This window comes from Taudactylus pleione, unplaced genomic scaffold (assembly GCF_031769625.1).
Source record: "Taudactylus pleione unplaced genomic scaffold, aTauple2 ptg000330l, whole genome shotgun sequence".
In the NCBI taxonomy this organism is placed as follows: domain Eukaryota; kingdom Metazoa; phylum Chordata; class Amphibia; order Anura; family Myobatrachidae; genus Taudactylus; species Taudactylus pleione.
The window spans coordinates 5,042,501-5,064,063 of NW_028284731.1; the positions used below are offsets into that span (position 1 = coordinate 5,042,501).

The window sequence follows — 21,563 nt, forward strand, 5'->3', positions numbered from 1 at the left end:
TTGGCCGCAATTCTTCCATGAAGACCACTTCTGGCCAGAAACGGAACAGTAGATGGGTGTATCTGGGTTACACTGGTTTCTGCCAGTTCAGAGCCGAAGAGCTGGGGAGAGTTAAAATAATGAGAGTCTACAGGCAACAGTGAAGCATGGTGGAGGTTCCTTGCAAGTTTGGGGCTGCATTTCAGCAAATGGAGTTGGGGATTTTGTCAGGATTAATGGTGTCCTCAATGCCGAGAAATACAGACAGGTACTTATCCATCCTGCAATACCATCAGAGAGGCATCTCATTGGCTGCAAATGTATTCTGCAGGAAGACAACGACCCCAAACATACAGCCAATGTCATAAAGAACGATCTTCAGCGTAAATAACAATGAGTCCTGGAACTGATGGTATGGCCCCCACAGAGCCTTGATCTATAAGTCATCGAGTCTGTCTGGGATTACATGAAGATACAGAAGGATTTGAGCAAGCCTACATCCACAGAAGATCTGTGGTTAGTTCTCCAAGAACCTGCAGAGTTCCTTCAAAAACTGTGTGCAAGTGTACCTAGAAGAACTGATGCTGTTTTGAAGGCAAAGGGCGGTCACACCAAATATTGATTTGATTTAGATTTCTCTTCTGTTCATTGATAAAAAATAAACTATTAACACTTCTATTTTTGAAAGCAGTCTTACTTTGCAGCATTTTTTCCACACCTGCCTAAAAAAACTTTTTGAACGATACTAGGCTTTATTTACGAAGCAGCTTCCCATCTGAACTGCAAACCGCATTTGATAAATGTAAAGCTGCACCCACAGTCCATATGAAGCACGCTGGGCCTTACACTGGCTGCGAGTGCAATTTTACATTTTTCACCTGCAGCCCACCAGGAAGCAGCAGCTTACAACAACAGCCACCTCTTTGTAAATAAAGCCTGTTCCTTCATAAACTTAAAATGGTAAGAAGATTATATCTTTGAAGTGCAATCAATGAATAGGAACAGACAGCTAAAACAGTGACAGAAAGTGCACACAATACAAGGTTGTTCAATTATAGCCTAGTTAAAAGCTTGCTTGTGGTTACCAACAAAAACCTTTTTGCATGTGGAGAGATACAGAATGGCAATGAAATATATGGCAAAGGAGTAATTTTCATGCTACTAAGAAAATAGTAATTATATATACTTATTTATTTTTAAATCCTTGGTTATAATTTGTCACAGTTAATTCATGCACTTGTAATTGAATTGGTTTGGGGTCCATTTGTGTTGATCAGAATCTATTAGTGGCCCTTTAAAGAGGAGGACATATGAAATCTCTTCCTCTGAGCTCCCCATCTGCCTGACCTATGCACAGAGTGCTAGGATAGCGCTCCATCTAGGTTGTGCTGTCATTACAGTAGATTAGCTGAATGCAATTAAAATGCATGAGGCCAAGAATGTTATATTGGGCCGCATAGTGCGTACTGCTGCTCTGCTCCAACCTGTTGCAGCTTTTGATATTCAGTTTATGGTCATTAACATTTATTTATATAGCGCCAGCATGTTCCATTGTGCTTACAATTGGGAACAAAAAAAAAGTAATAAAACAAGACAGAGTAATAACAGACAAATAGATAACAGATTATGATTTTCTATTTTACTAATGTCATACTGGCCTACATTTCATTTTCTCCCCTCTGGGAAAGTGCCCAGCGGGGAGATGCAGCCCTGACAAAATGATGCGATTCTCATAAAAGCGTGTTATATTGGCCCCACTTCCTCCCCTTGGACCTGTAATTCTCGGCATTATGCTCACCTCTGTAGCACGCTTAACTTTTGATATGGAGCTGCAAACATTCCAGACGTGTCTGGCTGATGTTTTAAAGCAGCAATCATATTTAAAGCAAAACCGGGTTGGTTTTGCCTTTTATATGATTGCTACTTTAAAACATCGTCCAGACTCGCCAGGATTCCTGCAGTTTAAAGGCCGTTACATTTACCCCCACATCTTCCCAAATAATTACAGCCCATTACAAAAGCATCATTTGTCTTCATAGGTATAAACAGTGAGTGCCATCAAGGACGTTCATGAACTGCAACGCCAATGAAACAAAACTAGAGTGAAAAGATCCAATGGCACCCATTCTACTAGATATCAATATTGAATAAATTATTAATTTACATTAATCCCAATCATATACAGATAACAAATCTGCAGCAATTCAAAAGGTTGACAATTGCTAAACCTCCAAATTATACAACATATACAAAACAAAAAGGATCGCCCTGATCTGTGTCTGCTATGTTGGGAATCATGATATGCAGGAGTCGTGTATAGATTAAAAATTATTTTTATGCCAATGTATTAAAATCAAAACATTAGAATGTTGCACATATAATAAGATAAATCAAAACTCACAAGAGTTCCAATTTCATATGTGCAATAATTCTAATCTAATGTGTTGATTTTAATACATGTGTATAGAATAAAAATGTATTTTTTAATTTATGCCAGACTCCTGCATATCGTGATTCCCACATAGTAGACAGATCAGCGCGATGCTTTTTGTTTTGCAACTCCAATTACTTAGTACCATGGTCCCAATACTGGCCGCATAAACAAATACTACACACTGCGTTACATGCTCACCTCTGGTATAAGAAAAGATTCGTGCATGTATTGTGAGTCAATCGCCCTTAGACTCTCCATAGTCTCATATTGTCCCTGACAGGATTTGAGCTTTTCAGAGGAACCAAGTGAATACTTCAAAAGAACAAGTGCTACCCGGAAGACAATCTTCACACCTGCAGCAATTAAATTGACAGGTCATATTAAAAAGAAAAAAAAAAACAAATAAAAAAAAACACAGCACACACTCAGACTCATATGCACTAAAACAGAATAAAACTGAATTTAATTTTGGCTAATAGATCTCTCAACTGTTTTTCACACTTTTTACATTTAGAAACAGGCTACTTTATTTACTATGATTTCTGTTACTGGCAATAGAGTACTGCCATGATTTTGACTCCTTCCTACCAGATCTATTCCCAATATAAGCAGCAAGTCCTATAGATCTATTCAAAAGAAAATGATCTATAATATTACAGGTAACTTCATATTGATGTTGCCCAAGAGGTGCATTCACATTCCGTTTGACCAAGGTGCATTCACTGCAGACAAACCACATGAATAGCAGGAAGAAATTGAAAGGCCACAAGAATAATTAACCCCTATGGTAAGATCTTATCAGCAACATTATAATCTGCATTCACAGCTCCAAGAATTTAGAGTGCAGGGTTGAGTTGTTAGAATTACAGGAACACAGAAAGTTTGCCAAAGAACTCTTAAATGACAAATGAAGGGTAGGATGAGAGACAACACATACTAACAGACTGTAACCAAAACAGTCACGGGCTCCTCACAAGTACTGAGAAGACAAGTACAGGCAGGCCACACTACTCACACACCCTGTAATGAGTAACTGCTCCGTGCCACATTCATATCCTGCCCAACTAACAAGCACACTGCACGCCTCACACTCTGAGCTGGCACCAATAATGCCCGTGCATCCCTCCCAAGTGGGTGAGAGGAGCACAGTACAGCAATCCTGAGTCACAAGAATAGGTTCGGATGCTTCGCAAAAAATAAGCATTTATCTCATCATATGATTTTGTACACAATGTTCTTACCACACTGCTAATACATATCATATGGGGTGTTAAAAACACCATTTTGTAGAATATTTATATTATTCCGGTACATGCTTCAATAATATTAAGCCATCATAATTCAACCATATTTACATTTTCAAATTAAAGTTAACAAAACAAGTAAACAAAACATCTTTATAGTTACTTGACGGAAACGACCAATGTTTAGGCCCACCCTTCCAACACTTCTAATAGCACAGAAAATGTTAATGTGAGGGACTAGAAGAGTGGACAATATACTAGTGGATACATGCCCAAGAGCTTCCCCCCTGTTATCCAATACTTCAAATTGATAAAGCAATGTTGATTTGGCTGTGTATTCACCCAGTCACTTTTGGTGCACTTGTAACAACAATGGTTGACCACCACTAGCGCTTCCAAATTCGGCAGCACTTGACACTGAGGGATAGTCTCACAAAAAGTTTCCCTTCCACAGAGTATAAATACAAACAAGTTAGTGTCTATGCGCCAGAATAATGTTAGGAAAGTTCACCAAACGTATACACAACTCTAGGATGTGTTCTCCACTCCACAAACGACAAAAACATCTGTTCTTCTATCTTTCAAAAGGTTGGATCCATTTTCAACATATGCAAAAAAAGGTCAGAGAAAGACTAATATGGTGAAGTACTTCCAAATTCTTTAATATCTAAAAAGCTACAAAAACACACATAGGTGTGTGTGTGTGTATATATATATATATATGTATATGTGTATATATATATATATATATATATATATATATATATACACATCACCAGATAGGTAGGCCCCGTACCGTAAAATGAGGGTGTAGTTCCCAGACACCCAAACAGGCATAAGATGTTATATTCCACGCTCCCGGGTAAAATCCAGACTACCAGGAGGTCCACAATCTTACTTTCCCCCAAAAACGGTACTGTGTGTGGAGTGCCATTTTTGGGGGACAGTAAAATCCAGACTACCACGATCTTACCCGGGAAGCGTGGAATATAACATCTTATGCCTGTTTGGGTGTCTGGGAACTACACCCTCATTTTACGGTACGGGGCCTACCTATCTGGTGATAGGTATAGGTCTATATATATGTTTTTGTAGCTTTTTAGATATTAAAGAATTTGGAAGTACTTCACCATATTAGTCTTTCTCTGACCTTTTTTGCATATGTTGAAAATGGATCCAACCTTTTGCAAGATAGAAGAACAGATGTTTTTGTCGTCTGTGGAGTGGAGAACACATCCTAGAGTTGTGGATACGATTGGTGAACTTTCCTAACATTATTCTGGCGCATAAACACTAACTTGTTTGTATTTATACTTTTGGTGCACTTATCCACCTACCAGCATCACTGCATCATTATTGTGGCCATTGCCTGACCATTTGTCCACCTACCAGCATTACTACATCATCATTCTGGTCACTGCCCGAGCAATTATCCACCTACCAGCATTACATCATCATTCTGGTCACTGCCCGAGCAATTATCCACCTACCAGCATTACTACATCATCATTCTGGTCACTGCCCGAGCATTTATCCACCTACCAGCATTACTGCATCATTCCCCTGACCACTGTCTGAGCAATTATCCACCTACCAGCATTACTACATCATCATTCTGGTCACTGCCCGAGCAATTATCCACCTACCAGCATTACTACATCATCATTCTAGCCACTGCCTTAGCAATTATCCACCTAGCAGCATCACTGCATCATTACTGACCAATGTCTGTGTAATTATCCACCTACCAGCATCACTGCATCATTATTCTGGCCACTGCCTGAGCAATTATCCACCTACCAGCATTACTACATCATCATTCTGGCCACTGCCTGAGCAATTATTCACCTACCAGCATTACTGCATTATACCACTGCCTGAAGAATTGTCCACCTACCAGCATTGCTGCATTATTCCCCTGGCAACTGAACAATTATCCACCAATAAACATTACCACAACATTACTCCAGCTACTGTCAGAGCAAATATCCACCAATAAGTATTGCTATATAATTCATACAGCCACTGTCAGAGCAATTATCCACTAACCAACATTGCTGCATCAGTCCTCCTGCCACGCATAATAATGTGGTATTAGCCCCCCAGGTACCATGATCCACAGATAACAGTAATACTCTCCCTTTCAATGGAAAGAGATTACAACTGCAGTGAAACAATCATTCCTCATCAGTTTCACAAAAAGGTATTAAAAATAGTTATTGTACGTGATAAATCTTTCTATATGATAGAAAACAATTTTATCCAAATATTACTCCTTCAATGGCAGAAGTAATTAGTGTAACGTACAGGACTGTAATAAGGTATGAAAGGATTAAAGCCGAAAAGCAACTGTTCTGGGAAAGGTCTTTAAATAATTAGTGTAAAAGATATTGTGATCAGTGACCACGAGTATACAGGTTACCGCTCTACACAGATCACAGAAATGGTAGGCTATTTGCAATATAGCAATTTGTGTCTTATATGAACAATTTCCCCATCTATGTAATATGGTGTGAAAAGCTTTTCGTACAAAAATGAAAAAAAAAAAAAAAATAGATTAGATACAGTAACCAAATACTGCACCCACCATAGGCAGGGCAGGTAGTACAGTGGATAGTAAAGGTCTACGCACCCTTATTGAATTTGCAGGTTTTTGTGATATAAAGCTTGAAATGAACACTAATTCTATCAGACCTTTTTCCATCGTTAATGTGACCTTGGGGTAGATGTACTAAGCCTTGGACAGTGATAAAGTGGAGAGAGACAAACTACCAACCAACCAATCAGCTCCTGTCATTTCTTCTACACCCACTAGGGGACACTGGAGCATATACAGGGGGTATAGGGTATAGACGGGTCTGAGAGTGGAGCCTGGCACTTTAAATTTCTTCAGAAGTGTAGTTGGCTCCCCCCCTCTATACCTTACCCGACCCCAGTTCAGATTAAGTGCACGAGAGGAACGGATGCACTGAGGGCTGTCTCCAGTCCTTTTTACTTTTTATTTTAATTCTATTTATGCTATTCTACAGGCAGACTGTGTGACCACAGTGTGCAATGCACGTTGGAAGCTGCCGGACTTTGAGACCCGCCACAATCACTGAGGTTAGTGTCCGGGCCACACCACTGGCCGCTATCAGAGTGAGGACCCGCCACAGTGCACGTGTCCCTGGTCAACTGCCTCTGACAATCCACCACAGCACACGCGCTTGTGTCTGGGTACATGGTTAATAGCCTAGCCGCAGAGCCACAATCAGATGGGTGCCTGCGCTGTACTGGGTCTCCATTACCACCCACGCACCGGTGGCAGGACTGGTATTCCCCAACCCCCTTGTTAGCAAGGGCGGGGTGGATGATGTAACGTGGGTGTCCCAAGGAATTCCTTGCACCTGTGGGCTGGTTAGGCAACTATGCAGCACAGCTCCCCGGACTCCCGGCTTATCCTGTGGACCGGGAGTCCATTTCACAGAGCGCCACTGCTAGCTGCACCGGAGTTCCCGCCCGACAGTGAGCCATGCGGGCAGGCAGCTGAAAGGTGTTCTAGTAAGTATACGGCGCTGCTCTTCTGCCTGGGCTCAGACTCTTATTGTTTAACATCCAGCAGGGATCAACATAGCTCCTGCCCCAGACCCACCAGACATAGCCATATGGCGTCTGTGTGTCTAGTGCAGAGGTGGGGAACCTTTTCTCTGCTGAGGGCATTTTGATTTATAAAATATTATTCACAGGGCCAGTTAGGCCACAACCCCTCAGTGTGATGTTACACAGGGGCGGGGCGGGGCTTGCATCAGCATGGAAAACAATGTCAATACCTTCTGCCAGCGTTCTCGACACAGTATGTCCGAGGTGGCTCTGTGCCAATAACCACAAGTGCGTCCTGTAAAGAGACTGCATACACTTCTTGAGTTACCTGCAACACTCTGTGTGAATTTCTATTTCAACTAGAGATGCTTACTTTCCATAATAGTAATGCCAGCACTACATAGTAGTCGCTAGTGCTCTGAGCATACGGCCTCATATACACAAGATATAGTTATATATTTTCTGACAGGTGTTAGTTGTCCAAATGCGTGGTGTTTGTATATTTTTCATGTGCTTGTATGAGTTTCCTGTAATCTCATGATAATTCGCTGCATTATATTTACTTATAAGCTAGGCGGCCTTTCACCATGGCTCATGTGTTTCTATTCCCGGTGCTCGCTATGGCAGCATATATACTAAAATTTAAACTATAGGTTAGCGCGGTGACATGTGCCGTTAGTCCTGCCCTGTGGATGGCCCAGGCTGCGGGTTCCATTCCCTCCCATGCTTCAGAATGTTCTACTGTGTTACACTGCGGGGTCCTGGATGTTTATTGCTTTAACCATCTTCGCCTGCTGGCTAAATTAGCCAGCATACACATTCTGCTGTGCTAGATAAATTGGGTTTCTAAGCCTTCACTGCGTTTGTCAATTTTTCATAAGTTCGATTTCCTGGGATTCTAGCTCTATCTATTCCTTCTGGAGTGATAAGTATTTTTAACATAAATTATTTCAGTGTCAACACACCCTGAAAGTAGATTATACCAATTAGGGAGGATACACTAAGTATAGTGTTTTTAATCGTATTCCTCCTGTTAGGGTTCCCTATTATCTAGCCAGGGTAGAGATGCAGAGATGGCAATTATTCTACGGTTAGCCTCGCTATATAGCCTGGCTAGTACTTGGGTTAAGTCCACCTTGCGGCGTATTATTTTACATTTTCTATGTCTGAATATTTATATAAGTTTATGTAATATATCTATAGAGGTACGTCACTTTAGACCTCTCTGGGGTTAATGGGCTGTTAGCTGGGTCTACACCCTACTCCATGTTCTTTAACCTAAGAGTTATGTTCCTCTCATGAGTTGAGGAAGTTTCTGGTTTGGCTCTGTGGTAATTCTATGAGTCATAGTATATAGTTCCTCGGAATAAGCACACATCTCTGCTAACAACTCTGCTAAGTTTTGTACACAGGCTGCATCTCCCACTGAAGCAGCTCCAGACTAAAGACCAGGATTTAGAACGTAAGGTCTCTGTCGGTGGTACTATACATACCTCAGCTTTCTGGTGACTGTAGGAGTGGAGCTCCGGTCAGTACGGTTTTCTGCGTGACCAAGCGGTTTATAGCTGCTCACAGGTAAGAGGTTACTCATTCCATTCCGAGGCGGACACTTGAAACCTTTTTAAAAGATACAGAGCTTCTGTGCGACTCTCCTGCTTTTCTAGCAGACTGGTTGTAGCAGCGCGTAGCTCAATTGGTAAGCTATCTGACTGCAAAGCATGAAGTGACAGGTTCGATTCACAACAATGACTCTCTAAATCTTTATGGTACCCCTTGTCAGGTCAGTCGGATCCATACTTAGGAACTCTCATACCTTTCCTTGTCTTACAGATTACAGTATTTCTACCATGGAAGTAGATCAGGTGGCTCAATGGGCTAGAGCTCATGTTCTACAGCTAGAATGACAGTCACAGGCTCAATACCAGAGCCATGTGTTTTAAAACACGCCCGATCGCTCCTGATCTTGGAAGCCAAGCAGGGGTGCCTGTTTAGTACTGGGATGGCAGGGCCGCTTAGTGTTCACCCTGTTCAGGAAACCACATTGCACTAGGTAGCTCAGGGTAGAGCGCAGGCTTGCGTGTTGTGGTCCCAGGTCCTCCCCAGCCATTTCCATGGTTTCTAAAGGGTGTGCATTGGTAAGGCTTTACCAGTGCGAAATTCACACAAGGGGAAATACTGGCTGATGGAGTTAGCTTGATACCGAGGATTCTACGTATCGGAGGTGGGGGACCATAATTTTTTAGTGTCAACTTCATTTGTGCTCCAGTAGAGCGGTTGGTCGGTACACAGTACAATACTTATTGGTCTGCATCTGTTGAAAATTACCTAGGCGGTGATTTGGACATCTCATAGGGCAACTAAATTTGCCTTGTTATGTGTCCAGTCTCAATCGACAGGTGGTTGAGCAGGAAAGATCTTCTGAGCAAGAAGTGGGATCGCAATATGGCTTTTAGGAGACCATGATTGGTTGATGAGTTTCCTTTTGTCTACTAGGTCGACATAGAAGGGAGTGTCAGTCTTTGTGTGTTTTTTATATTAGCTTACCTATCCAGGTTGCCTTGGATTATATGTATCGCTCTTCAGGTCATTGGTTCTTCTAGCGATTCCTGAGTATGTCGTTCTGTTCTATTAATTATTAATGTTACCTTAGTTTACAAATTTTAAACAGACGTTACCTGGAGTATGTTTAATGTTTTTGTTTTTTTCTCGATTCGGTTTTAGTCTGCTCTGCTCTGCAGGTAGTCTTGCTTAGGTTTCATGGTTCACCAGCATGTTTCCATGACCCCTTTGTGGCAATTTTAAGAACTATTTGTTGCTCTCATGCCTTAATATAGCCCAATTTTTCTTTGTGGCTTCCTTTGGAGATTGGACAGTTTATCGTACACCGTTGATACTTGCCGGTGGGTGAAATTATTCTATACCCTCTTTACAGGTCTGTGGCATAGGCCGTATGATTTTTATCATGGTTCCACGTCTGACCTGGCTCTTTGGGTTTTTACGTTTTTTCTCCTCGCAGGCGACCCATCGCTGTTGCTATGATGGTTGGGGTGTTAGTCTGCATAGCGCATTCTTATTACCTACCAGACATGGGCTGATGTTGTTTATGTGCTTCCATCACATGGAAGTGTACTGCCGCTCAGTCTTACACACCGTGGTTTTTGTCATTTTTCCTGCTGTTCCGTCTGTATCTTCCTCAGCCCACCAGTGGTTACTGAGTTTTGCCTGAACTCGTTGAGAGTGCAGACTGTTTTCTTTTCGGTAGTTTTGGTATCTGTTGACCTGCCACCTGTTCTGCTACCCTCCTGCGGGGAGTTCTCCAGTCTCTGTGGTGTTTCCAGCTTCTGGATTCTCAACCTTGTGGTGATAACCCACCGTTTCCTCCAATTGGTTGGGTTTGTGTGGACCTAGTCGACAGTTGGTTCTTGTCTTTGTTAGGTTTTGTCAGAGCTTGGAACTTTGTTAAATTCCCTTTTTGATTAATCTTTTCTTCTTAACGGTATGAGCTCTGCACATTGTTGAACTCTTTTGTAACTGCCGGCATCGGCCTCCCAGGTTGATCATTCTTATGATTCTTCTTTGTTAGGCTGCAGCTGCATCTTCACTGTCTCTATTTGTGGTTTAGGTTCTTGTGTTTGGTTCGCATTCTTTTCCAGGCTTTAGCAAATTTTTTGCACTCTGTTTCTTTCTGCGTTTTCATAAAGAGTCCCAGAAGTGGTCCAGTGCAGTACTTGTGCTGGTCAGTTTGACATGTGACTGTACAGGACATTTTCCATGCAGGGTTATGGTTATCCTGTGGCCCCCTTTTTCATGTTGGCCGCAGGCATCTCCAAGTCTCAGCGCCATCCCACCCAGGGAGGTCAGCTTTGGGATGTCCCCACTGTCCCTATGAAGGAGACATTTGGTACTTACCAATAAATCCCTTTCTAAGATTCCATAGGGTACACTGGACGCCCTCCCAGCGCTGTGCCTTACAGCAGTGTTGGCGACTTTTTGCTGCAGCTTAGTCGTCTGGAGTGTACAGTTCGGTTGTCACTTGGGTTGACTGTTCCCAATCTTGGACCTTCTTGGTTGGTTCCTCCTTCTTGTTGACTCTCCTTTGTTGGCTATGCTCCCTGGCTCCACTCGGGCTTGGTTAATTTTAACTGAAGTCGGGTGGGGTATAGAGGAGGAGGAGCCAACTAGACTTCTGAAGAAATCTAGGGGTCTATTTACTAAGCTTTGTTAGGAGATAAAGTGAACGGTGATAAGGTACCAGCCAGTCGGCTCCTAACTGCCATGTCACAGGCTGTGTTTGAAAAATGGCAGTTAGAGTCGATTGGCTGGTACCTTATCACCGTTCACTTTATCTCCTAACAAAGCTTAGTAAATAGACCCCTTAAAGTGCCAGGCTCCACTCTGACACCAGTCTATACTCACTGTATATGTTCCAAGTGTACCCTATGGAATCGGAGAAGGGGATTTATCGGTAAGTACCAAAATCCTATTTTTCAACCTAAGGGCCTCATTTATCAACGAGTTTTATCATTCAGCTTTGGAGAGTGATAAACCTTGTTGCGTATGAGAATGGTGTTTCAGCCAATCAGCTCTCAACTGTCATCGGTTTGAAAATTTACAGTTAGGAGCTGATTGGCTTGAGCACCATTTATCATATGCAACGAGTTTCATCACTCATTGTGATTAATACAACTTGTTGATAAATGAGGCCCACAGTCTGTAACATGGCAGTTAGGAGCCGATTGGCTGGTACTTTATCACTCTACAAGGCTTAGTACATCTCCCCCCTTGAAACCAACATTCAAGTGAAAAACAAAACCTACAAATACCCTGTTTGCAAAAGAATGCAACCAGACACATCATAATAAGGCTGTAATGAATAGTTATCCAATCACACTGAAGATCAAAAATCCAAATGTAAAAAGCAACAAACTATGCTAGTGCTATGCAAATACATAGCAATTGTGATTATCCCCTAAATAAAGATCAGCTGTTCCTGTATTATGCCCCGTCAGTGTTCTTGGTTGCATCACGATAGAATAGCAATAATCCGGAAGGTGCTTTTAAAAATTGTACAGGAGTTAATTGTTAAAGGTAGACATCATGAGAGTTGTATACAAAGCAATACATGTACCATGAAACACTGGCGACTACTCTCAATAAGTGGAGAAAATGTGCACAATAGGGACATTGCTTAGATCAGGACCACCAAAGTGGATGATAGGACTAGAAGGGAGTTTAGCAAGAGGCTTATGACAAGGAATGAGAGAGAGAGAGAGAGAGAGAGAGAGAGAGAGAGAGAGAGAGAGAGAGAGATAAAAATATGGCTACATATCCATTTGCACAAAGGATTGGTCTTCAGAAAATGAAGATAAAAAAAAAAGTCTTGGAATGGTACAGTCAGAGCTCAGGCGTCAATCCATTGAAAACCTGTGGAATGACACAGGGAGGGCTGTGTACAGACAATCCCCTCATAACCTGACGCACCTTAAAAACTTTTTGTTGCATGGAAGAGTGGGATAGGATTGCAAAGTACAGGCAGGGCCGGACTGACCATCTGGTAGTTCTGGCAAATGCCAGAAGGGCCGATGGTCAAATGGGCTGGTCCGGCCAATGCCGCCAATGGGGTGCTCGGGCTGCAGCAGTATTCCCGGTGGCTGCCTGACAGAAACCTCCTGCCCCGCTGTGCCTGCCATGCGCTGCCGTGCCTACAGTCAAATATCAATAGAATAGATGCGGCTGGCGGGCGGCGCTAGGCAGTGACTGAGCCAGCCTCCCTCAATATCCCCTCTCATTGTGCCGGGAATGAGACAGCGCGGTGACGTCATCACGCGTCTGTCTCGCCTGCCGCTAGAAGAGGGCAACGGAGAGGAGTTAGAGGACAGACCCACGCAGACGCCGGTATCAGTGACAGGCAGAAGGGAGTCGTGAAGGAACAGTTCTGAAGATGGCAAGAGAAGCGCAACAAAGGGAAGTTGAGCTGCATGAGGGAGGATAAACTGTGTGAGGAGGGCCCTGGGGAGAGCTGTTCCAGGGAGAGACCTTTGTGAGGGAGATGGTGTCAGGGGAGAGGGAGATGGTGTGTCAGAGGGAGATTGTGTGTCGGGGAGAGCTGCATGAGGGAGATGGTGTGTCAGGGGGAGATCTGCGTGAGGGAGATGATGTGTCAGGGGGAGAGCTGCGTGAGGGAGATGGTGTGTCAGGGGGAGAGCTGCGTGAGGGAGATGATGTGTCAGGGGGAGAGCTGCGTGAGGGAGATGGTGTGTCAGGGGGAGAGCTGCGTGAGGGAGATGGTGTGTCAGGGGAGATGGTGTGAGGGATAGGCTTCAGGCATGGTGGCTCGCTTCGCTCACCACAGGTTTATATTCCCCTTCTATGACCACGTGGATAGTAACAAATGACATTGGACAGTAACTGATAACATCAGGGTACATTTACGGAAGGGGATCTATCCACTACCACAAGGATTATGGTGTTCGGGGAGAGAGCTGTGTGGTATATTATGTTATGGAAATTACTGTGTGGCATTACTGCATTATAAGGGGTATTGTTGTATGGCATAATTTTTTATAAGGGGCACTACTGTGTGGTATGTGTTATAAGGAGTACTATTGTACTGTCTGGTGTAACGTGAATAAGGGGCGCCGCTGTGTAACGTAATGTTACTAAGGGGCACTACTGTGCGGTGTAATGTGAATAAGGTGCATTACTGTGCGGTGAAATGTTACTAAGGGACACTACTGTGCGGTACAGTGTGACTAATGGGCACTACTGTGTGGCATAATTTGAATTAGGGATACAATTGTGTGGTCTTCGGCGCACACTCTCCCTTCTCTGGTTGTGGATGGTGTCACCAATGCTCTTTATGTACATAGTGCACAAAATGTGTAGTTATGGCTCTGCTTTGGTGTGCACAGATGTATCATCCCCTTTGTTCAGCAGCCCCTGCCCTAAAAAAATCCTACAATGAACACTATCTAATCCTCTACAATGCCTTTCCTTTTCTTTGTGTGTGACGTACACCAATGAAGTGCCAGCTTTACCTAACAGAACCAACAAAATACCAAATATCTGACTATGGCACATGCTTGAATCCCCTGCATGATTTGCTCTGCTGTGAGTGTATTTTAATGCAGAGAATGATGTACACTTGTATGTTGTTCTAATAATTATATTTGTAAGAGCATAGACTATGAAACGGGAGGAGTCGTGAATAGTAAGGGGAGGAGTATACACCTAGGGCCAGATGCTGACGCCTAGGTGGGCCTGTGTGCTTTAAATGCCAGGGCCTATTTTTAGTCCCAGTCCAGCCCTGAGTACAGGTGTGCAAAACTGATAGACTAATTCAAAAAGATCCACTGCTACAATAAAAGCAAAATGTGTTTGAACAAAGGTAATAGTTTAGTGGTGTGCATATTTATTTTCACTTCTTTTTTCTAAAAATGTCTGTTTGCCGCTGGAATATTAATGGTTTAAAAGGTCAGGCTTAGAAGTGGAAAAAGGTATGACAAGATGTGTCTTAATCGGAGGCTTTACCTCACAAATATTCACAATTTCATGTAACATTTTACCTGTTGTCTGCTCAGTACTGAAAGTAGCTATTGAAAGACAAATAGTTACCTTCACAGAAAAACATGTCCCACACACGCAGGACAGAGCTCCAGGGAAGGGTCCGTGAAAATGCACACATGAACCACTCAGTCATGTACAAGATGGGGTCAATCTTCTGCTTGCTCAGATGCTTGTAGGCCACAGGAGACACTTTACGGAGCAGTGAAAACAAGATCCTTCCATCCAACTGGATCGCTTCCTGTAAGTAATATTAAAGTTTAGAATGTTTAAAGTTTGAGGGCCGCATCCAATTAGGTGAGAAAAGGCAGTTTCTGCGGAAAAGTATTGCCGGTGACGTAATTTGGCCAGACGAAAACTTATCCCCATATTCAATTCCAAACACTTTTCGCCGGTGCGGCAAGTCAATGCATTGGAATAGGCGAAAAAGATTAGCCTATGAAATCTGTCGAAAAAAGTGCAGAATTGGGGTGCAAACTTGCGGGAACCACACTGCACCCTTGGAACAGCCCCCCAAAAGGTAAACTGTCAAAAGAAAAAAGGTTAAAAAAATACTTATCCCAAAAAATTACATTGAAAAAGAGGGCAAAAAAGTACAAAGTTGGGGGACAAACTTAAAAACTAGCGAAATAGACTCCAGGGGGTCCCCAAGTATGCCCCAGGTGTTTATAAAATTGCAGGTGCTTGTGGCAGGTGGATTTTTTTTTTAAAACTTCACTTTAGCAACTTTAAAATATGCTTGCACCCATTTACGTGTACCCCAAATTTGCTGGGACTACTTATTTTCTGCAAAAAAACCTGCTAAATGCTTTTGCAAAGATGCTAATTAGCAGCTATTGAGATCATTTGAGTACCCCAAATACCCCCGAATAGGCCTGCTGAAGGTATCTATAGTGATTCCCAATGTCAGTGCATCTTTTGGGGGGTGTCCGGCTGATTTCCCCAAAACTAACAGGACTTTGACAGGTACGAATTCGCCGGGTCCCGATTTCTAATTGAATACGGGGTTAAGCGTGAACCAGCGATGTTGGCAAAAAGTCCGTCAAGCGAAAACTACGGGACTTTTCGCACCTAAATGAATATGCCCCTAAGATGCAGGAAACAAAATAATAACCAGTAACAATTAAAATGGACAAAATCATCTGTTCACAAGGTAGAAACGGACAAATATATGGGAGTATGGGTTCGCTTATCAGGAAAGTAGTTATACAGGATTTTACAAAACTCAAAAATGAGAAGAAAAAAAAAAACAAAAACTCATCCTATAGATAATATCAGTAGCTCCTTTTAGTAAGGATTAATAAATAATTAATTTAGAATAAGTAGAAAATATCATAGGCAGTGTGAAGAAAGAGACAAATGTTTAAATATATTTTATTTAGTGGCTTTTAGGAATAGTATACCAACTTATGGAAGACTTTAAATCGCAAGCATTCCAGACTATGAGCCGAATTCAATTACCGGCAATATTATCTCCAATTTTTCATGAAAAAAAATTGAGAAAACTTCTCCATTTTAGAGAAATGGGGAACAAGGAGCAAAATCCATATTTTTGGGTAAAAATGTGGGGATTTCTTACAGAACCCTTTGGACAGCCCCCCTAATGATACTTTAGCTAATTTTTTTTTTGGTAAGTTACGTACTTTGGCGAAAAACTAAATTTACTTTTTTCCTAAGATCATTTACACAGACAACAACTGCTTTGTCTTAAAGCTGACACAATTCAAAAGGATAGTGCTGCACCTCATAATATAAATGCAAGCTAATTTATTGTGGACTGCCGTCACAGCCAGAGTAGCCACAAAATGACTGTACTGCCAAATAATGCTATCAAAAACAAGATAAGTAAGTATCAGGCTTCCCTGAAATGCAGAACAGGCCGTTGTATAATATGGCTGCTAGGTTAGAGTCAAATGACCAGCGCTGATCTGATTTCTCTCAAATGTGTGGCCAAAAAGAACAATGATCCTGTGGATCAGCGTGAGGTCAAAAGGAAGGACCTGCGCTTGTGTTGGCACCTTAACAGTCACTGTGAGGAACACTGCTAAAAACTTTCCACAGGAGTTAAACCCAATTTAGTAAATTCTGGGCAAACAAATAATTTAAAAGTATATACTAGCACAGCTAACACACACAGACAGCTTTCCCAGCTTGCCTTGCAGAAATGCACTTTAAGATTGTTACATTCTATCACAGAGGTAGGAGGACACGGGCACTGCTGATGTTGCAGCACTAGCTCCAGCATCTCTTGTGCCTTTATTTTTTGCACTAAATGTCATCAGGACACTGATGTTGGAGGAGCTTCAGCCACGTACGTTATGGAGTGTGAAGGTAAAGCTGGCCACACACACAGCGATATTTTCCCCGATCTGGCCGATTCCGACACATCGTGTAAAATATGGCCAAATTGAGAGTAAATCGCAAGTCCCCACTCACGATGCGATGCGCGCCCCCGCTGGTTGCACATCGCATCGTCAGATCTGCTGTACAGTAGGGCAGATCTGACAATCCGGGACAAAATGCACTGGAAAAAAAAAAAGTTAAGATGCAAGATAGATCTTTAGTCAGACTGGATGCTTTTTATTCCAAATCGTATGTAGGACTGCAGGGGAGCTGCCGGGGGAGAGTTCAGGGGAAATCGCACACATCGTGGGATCGTGTGCAGATCGCTATGTGTGTGGGCACTTTTAGAGTGTTCCAATTTAACAAATGCTGTAGTGAAATGTCAGATAAACACTGAACAATGTATTTTACTTTCATAGTTCATATAGAGGGTTGGATATTCTGAAGATTAACAGCACACTGGTTTTAGTATATTAGTTTTCCAAATCCAAACCACTAGAAATTAAATGAAATCATGAAAAATCACACAGTATTATATGAATTTCTGATTACACTTATCACTCAGTGGTTCCTGCTCAAATTGTGTCAGCACACATACAAAAAGGGGTATGGTCACACTTCAGTAGAGGTGTGGTCATGCCATGTTAGGCCTTGCCACATTTCACAGGGGCATGCCTAGTGCTTCTCAAGTGCTATGCCTCCCCCAAAAGGACCTTTGAATTACCCAATTACCAAATGAGGTGTCTATCCAGAACGCCAGGAAATTGTGAGGTATGCACCCGCTTATCATTGAGGGAGAAATCTACCCGGAGCTGCCTCTGATATGAGTGGCACTCAATCACCATGGTGAGTGGGGACATATCTCTAACTTCAGGGCAGGTGGGACAAGGTTGCTGACTGGAGGGACAATCCCTCAATTGGGACAGTTTTTGAACCAGAAAATTACATTTGCTTAAGTCAGCAGGTCCATGTACTAACAAGCAATGAGGACAAGTGATCAGAAACCAAATAAGCACTGCCCAGTACATTCCAAAGCTGTCATCCAATCACAGTACAAACTGCAAAAGTTAAGTTGCTGAAAAAAAAAACAAATTATAAAAAACAAACAATAAATTTATTAATTGCTACCCGTCAGTGCAATGTGTGGCGTTTACCTGTAGGGGTCACTAGCGGTGGCAGAAGAACAAGACCTGAAACTTCTCATCTATCTATAAAACAGCCTTTCTACTGCTAGCATTGACATTTCCTTTATCCTGATGGAGATTGATAGGACGATGGTTTCTGTCCCCTAAAATGGAGTGGTTTTACTTTTCAGAGTTTATTTTCTTTGGTGAAGTTAACCATTTTCTACATCTATATTCATATCAGATAGACTGAGAACAAAAAAATAAAATGGGATTTCTGGGGGGTCTTTTTTGTTCTTTTTACTCTCAGTTGACAACTTTGTACAGGATTGAAGACCCACTCTAAACTTTTTTGGCCACTCAATATTTTGAAGGTGGTCAGGCTTTGCACTTTACAACACGTTCTACTGACATGTAGGACAAATCAACTGTGTCAAATGCCTGGTCAAGGAGAATTAAACTGTGTACACACCATATGATGGTTCGACCTAGAGCTGCGTTATGATGCATCGTGCGTGCTGTACACACTGCATGATCAGACATACAATGGTGCGATGTATCATTAGATGCTGCATGTAACTGCACCGCTTCATTCAATGTATCTCCCCATCTGACTGTAGAACAGCAGATGGGACGATGCAATGAAAGACAGATCGGGCATACACACTATATGATGTGTACGCTATATCGTTCCGATCCACGTTGGCACGATAGATCATACGATGCATCATATATAGTGTGTACCCAGCTTAAGAATAAGGAAACTGACCACTGAATTTGGCTGTGAGGTCGTCATTGGTGAGGGAAATTTATTACAGCACTCCTCTTAATTCCTCTTTCACATCTATCTTTCCCCCTATATAGCTATGCCAATTAGCAGGACTATAGCGATTGCCAAGAGTAGCTACATTTACAGGAAAACCACACAGGTTGCACTTCTAGCACTGACTTAGAATGCGTCCATGTATATATGAGAAGAGCCATAGGTTTCTTTATATTGTTACTTCTAAGCATTGTATGTAATAGCAGATTAACCTACCACCCCTTAGCTGCAAATGCTCTATGACAGTATACTTGAACTATGTTTGGGCATTTAAACTATGGTACAAAAAGGTAGGATTAGCATTTGAGAGAGGAGACCCCACAGTTCTACTAGGAGCATGTCTTGGGAAGGAAAGGAAAGGAAAGGGAGGGTTACTGAGTGTTTGGAGTTCTTGTTTCAGAAAATGTACATCTTGGCAAAATGTATCCAAAAGCTTAGTGGAAGACTAAATAAATATAAAGTATATATTGGGTATACAGTGCATCCGGAAAAGTATTCACAACGCTTCACTTTTTACACATTTTGTTATGTTACAGCCTTATTCAAAAATGGAATAAATTCATTTTTGGCCTCAAAATTCTACACACAATATCCCATAATGACACAGTGTAAAAAGTTTTTTTGAGATTCACATGTACAAACAGTAAAGTATTCACAGTCTTTGCTCAATACTTTGTTGATGCACCTTTGGCAGCAATTACAGCCTCAAGTCTTTTTGAATATGATGCCATGAGCTTGGCACACCTATTTTTGGGCAGTTTCGCCCATTCCTCCTTGCAGCACCTCTCAAGCTCCATCAGGGTGGATGGGAAGCGTAGGTGCACATCCAGGATGTCTCTGTACATTGCTGCATTCATCTTTCCCTCTATCCTGACTAGTCTCCCAGTTCCTGCTGCTGAAAAACATCCCCACAGCATGATGCTGCCACCACCATGCTTCACTGTAGGGATGGTATTGGCCTAGTGATGAGCGGTGCCTGGTTTCCTCCAAACATAACGCCTGGCATTCACGCCAAAGAGTTCAATCTTTGTCTCATCAGACCAGAGAGTCCTTCAGGTGCATTTTGGCAAACTCCAGGTGGGCTGCCATGTGCTTTTTACTAAGGAGTGACTTCCGTCTGGCCACTCTAATATACAGGCCTGATTGGTGGATTGCTGCAGAGATGGTTGTCCTTCTGGAAGGTTCTCCTCTCTCCACAGAGGAATGCTGTAGCTCTGACAGAGTGACCATCGGGTTCTTGGGCACCTCCCTGACTAGGGCCCTTCTCCCCCGGTCACTCAATTTAGACGGCCGGCCAGCTCTAGGAAGAGTCCTGGTGGTTTCGAACATCCATTTACGGATGATGGAGGCCACTGTGCTCATTTGGGACCATCAAAAGCAGCAGATACTTTTCTGTACCCTTCCCCAGATTTGTGCCTCAAGACAATCCTGTCTCGGAGGTCTACAGACAATACCTTGGACTTCATGCTTGGTTTGTGCTCTGAAATGCACTGTCAAGTGTGGGACCTTATACAGACAGGTGTATGCCTTTCAAAATCATGTCCAAACAACTGAATTTACCACAGGTGGACTCCAATTAAGCTGTAGAAACATCTCAAGGATGATCAGTGGAAACAGGATACACCTGAGCTCAATTTCGAGCTTCACTGGCAAAGGCCGTGAATACTAAATGTACATGTGAGTTCTTAGTGTTTTTTTTTATTTTTATTAAATTTGCAAAAATCTCAAAAAAACACAACAACTTTTTACACGTTGTCATTAAGGGGTATTGTGTGTAGAATTTTGAGGACAAAAATTAATTTATTCCATTTTGGAATAAGGCTGTAACATAACAAAATGTGGAAAAAGTGAAGCGTTGTGAATACTTTCCGGATGCACTGTAAATTAAGTTCAGCGCAAGGTCCTTTAAAAAGGTGTCTCATGAGATGTTATGGAGCAAGAAACATTGCTTAAAAATAAGTAATGTTTTACTTATCTACTACAGAGAAGTACGCCAACAGAACCTTTCACTGAATTCAATATGCCCAATAGCATTTTGCAGGGCATACAGAAAACTATATAATACACCGTACAATGCAAATTAATCACACAGCAAATATAGAAAGTGTTTGCAATGCAACACCAGTATCCCATACAGTATGCTTTACTCCCTCACATAACAGTCAGTGTATCGAGGTTCCAATACAAGTGTGCCCCACAGTATACAAGCACTCGTATGAGTTTGTTACTGAATATACTGAATAGTATCCACTCCGCACATTCATACCAGCACCAGTGCCACGCGTGTTCTTGCCTCGAGTGGCGCAGCAGCTCTGTATGTCAGCACCAGACCATTGCATTTTTATTTTTACAACCACCATGGCATTGGGTATTTGCCCAACCCTGATAAACTGTTATTTTTGCTTGTTTTTATTAAGCAAGTAATGTAGTAAGAACAGCCATAACATCATCACTATGTGTTTTCTTACAAATTA

The 21,563-nt window shown here is 42.3% G+C and overlaps 1 protein-coding gene across 1 annotated transcript in view; it reads right to left on the reverse strand.

Annotated features, from left to right (window-relative positions):
- Positions 1-21,563, reverse strand: part of TBC1D10A (TBC1 domain family member 10A) — a 30,991-nt gene that overhangs the window by 4,217 nt on the left and 5,211 nt on the right. The window contains exons 6-7 of the mRNA XM_088443542.1: positions 14,851-15,040; positions 2,612-2,766 (exon numbers count right to left, since the gene is read on the reverse strand). Coding sequence (XP_088299668.1) covers positions 2,612-2,766; positions 14,851-15,040 — 345 coding nt within the window. The remainder of the gene's footprint in view (positions 1-2,611; positions 2,767-14,850; positions 15,041-21,563) is intronic.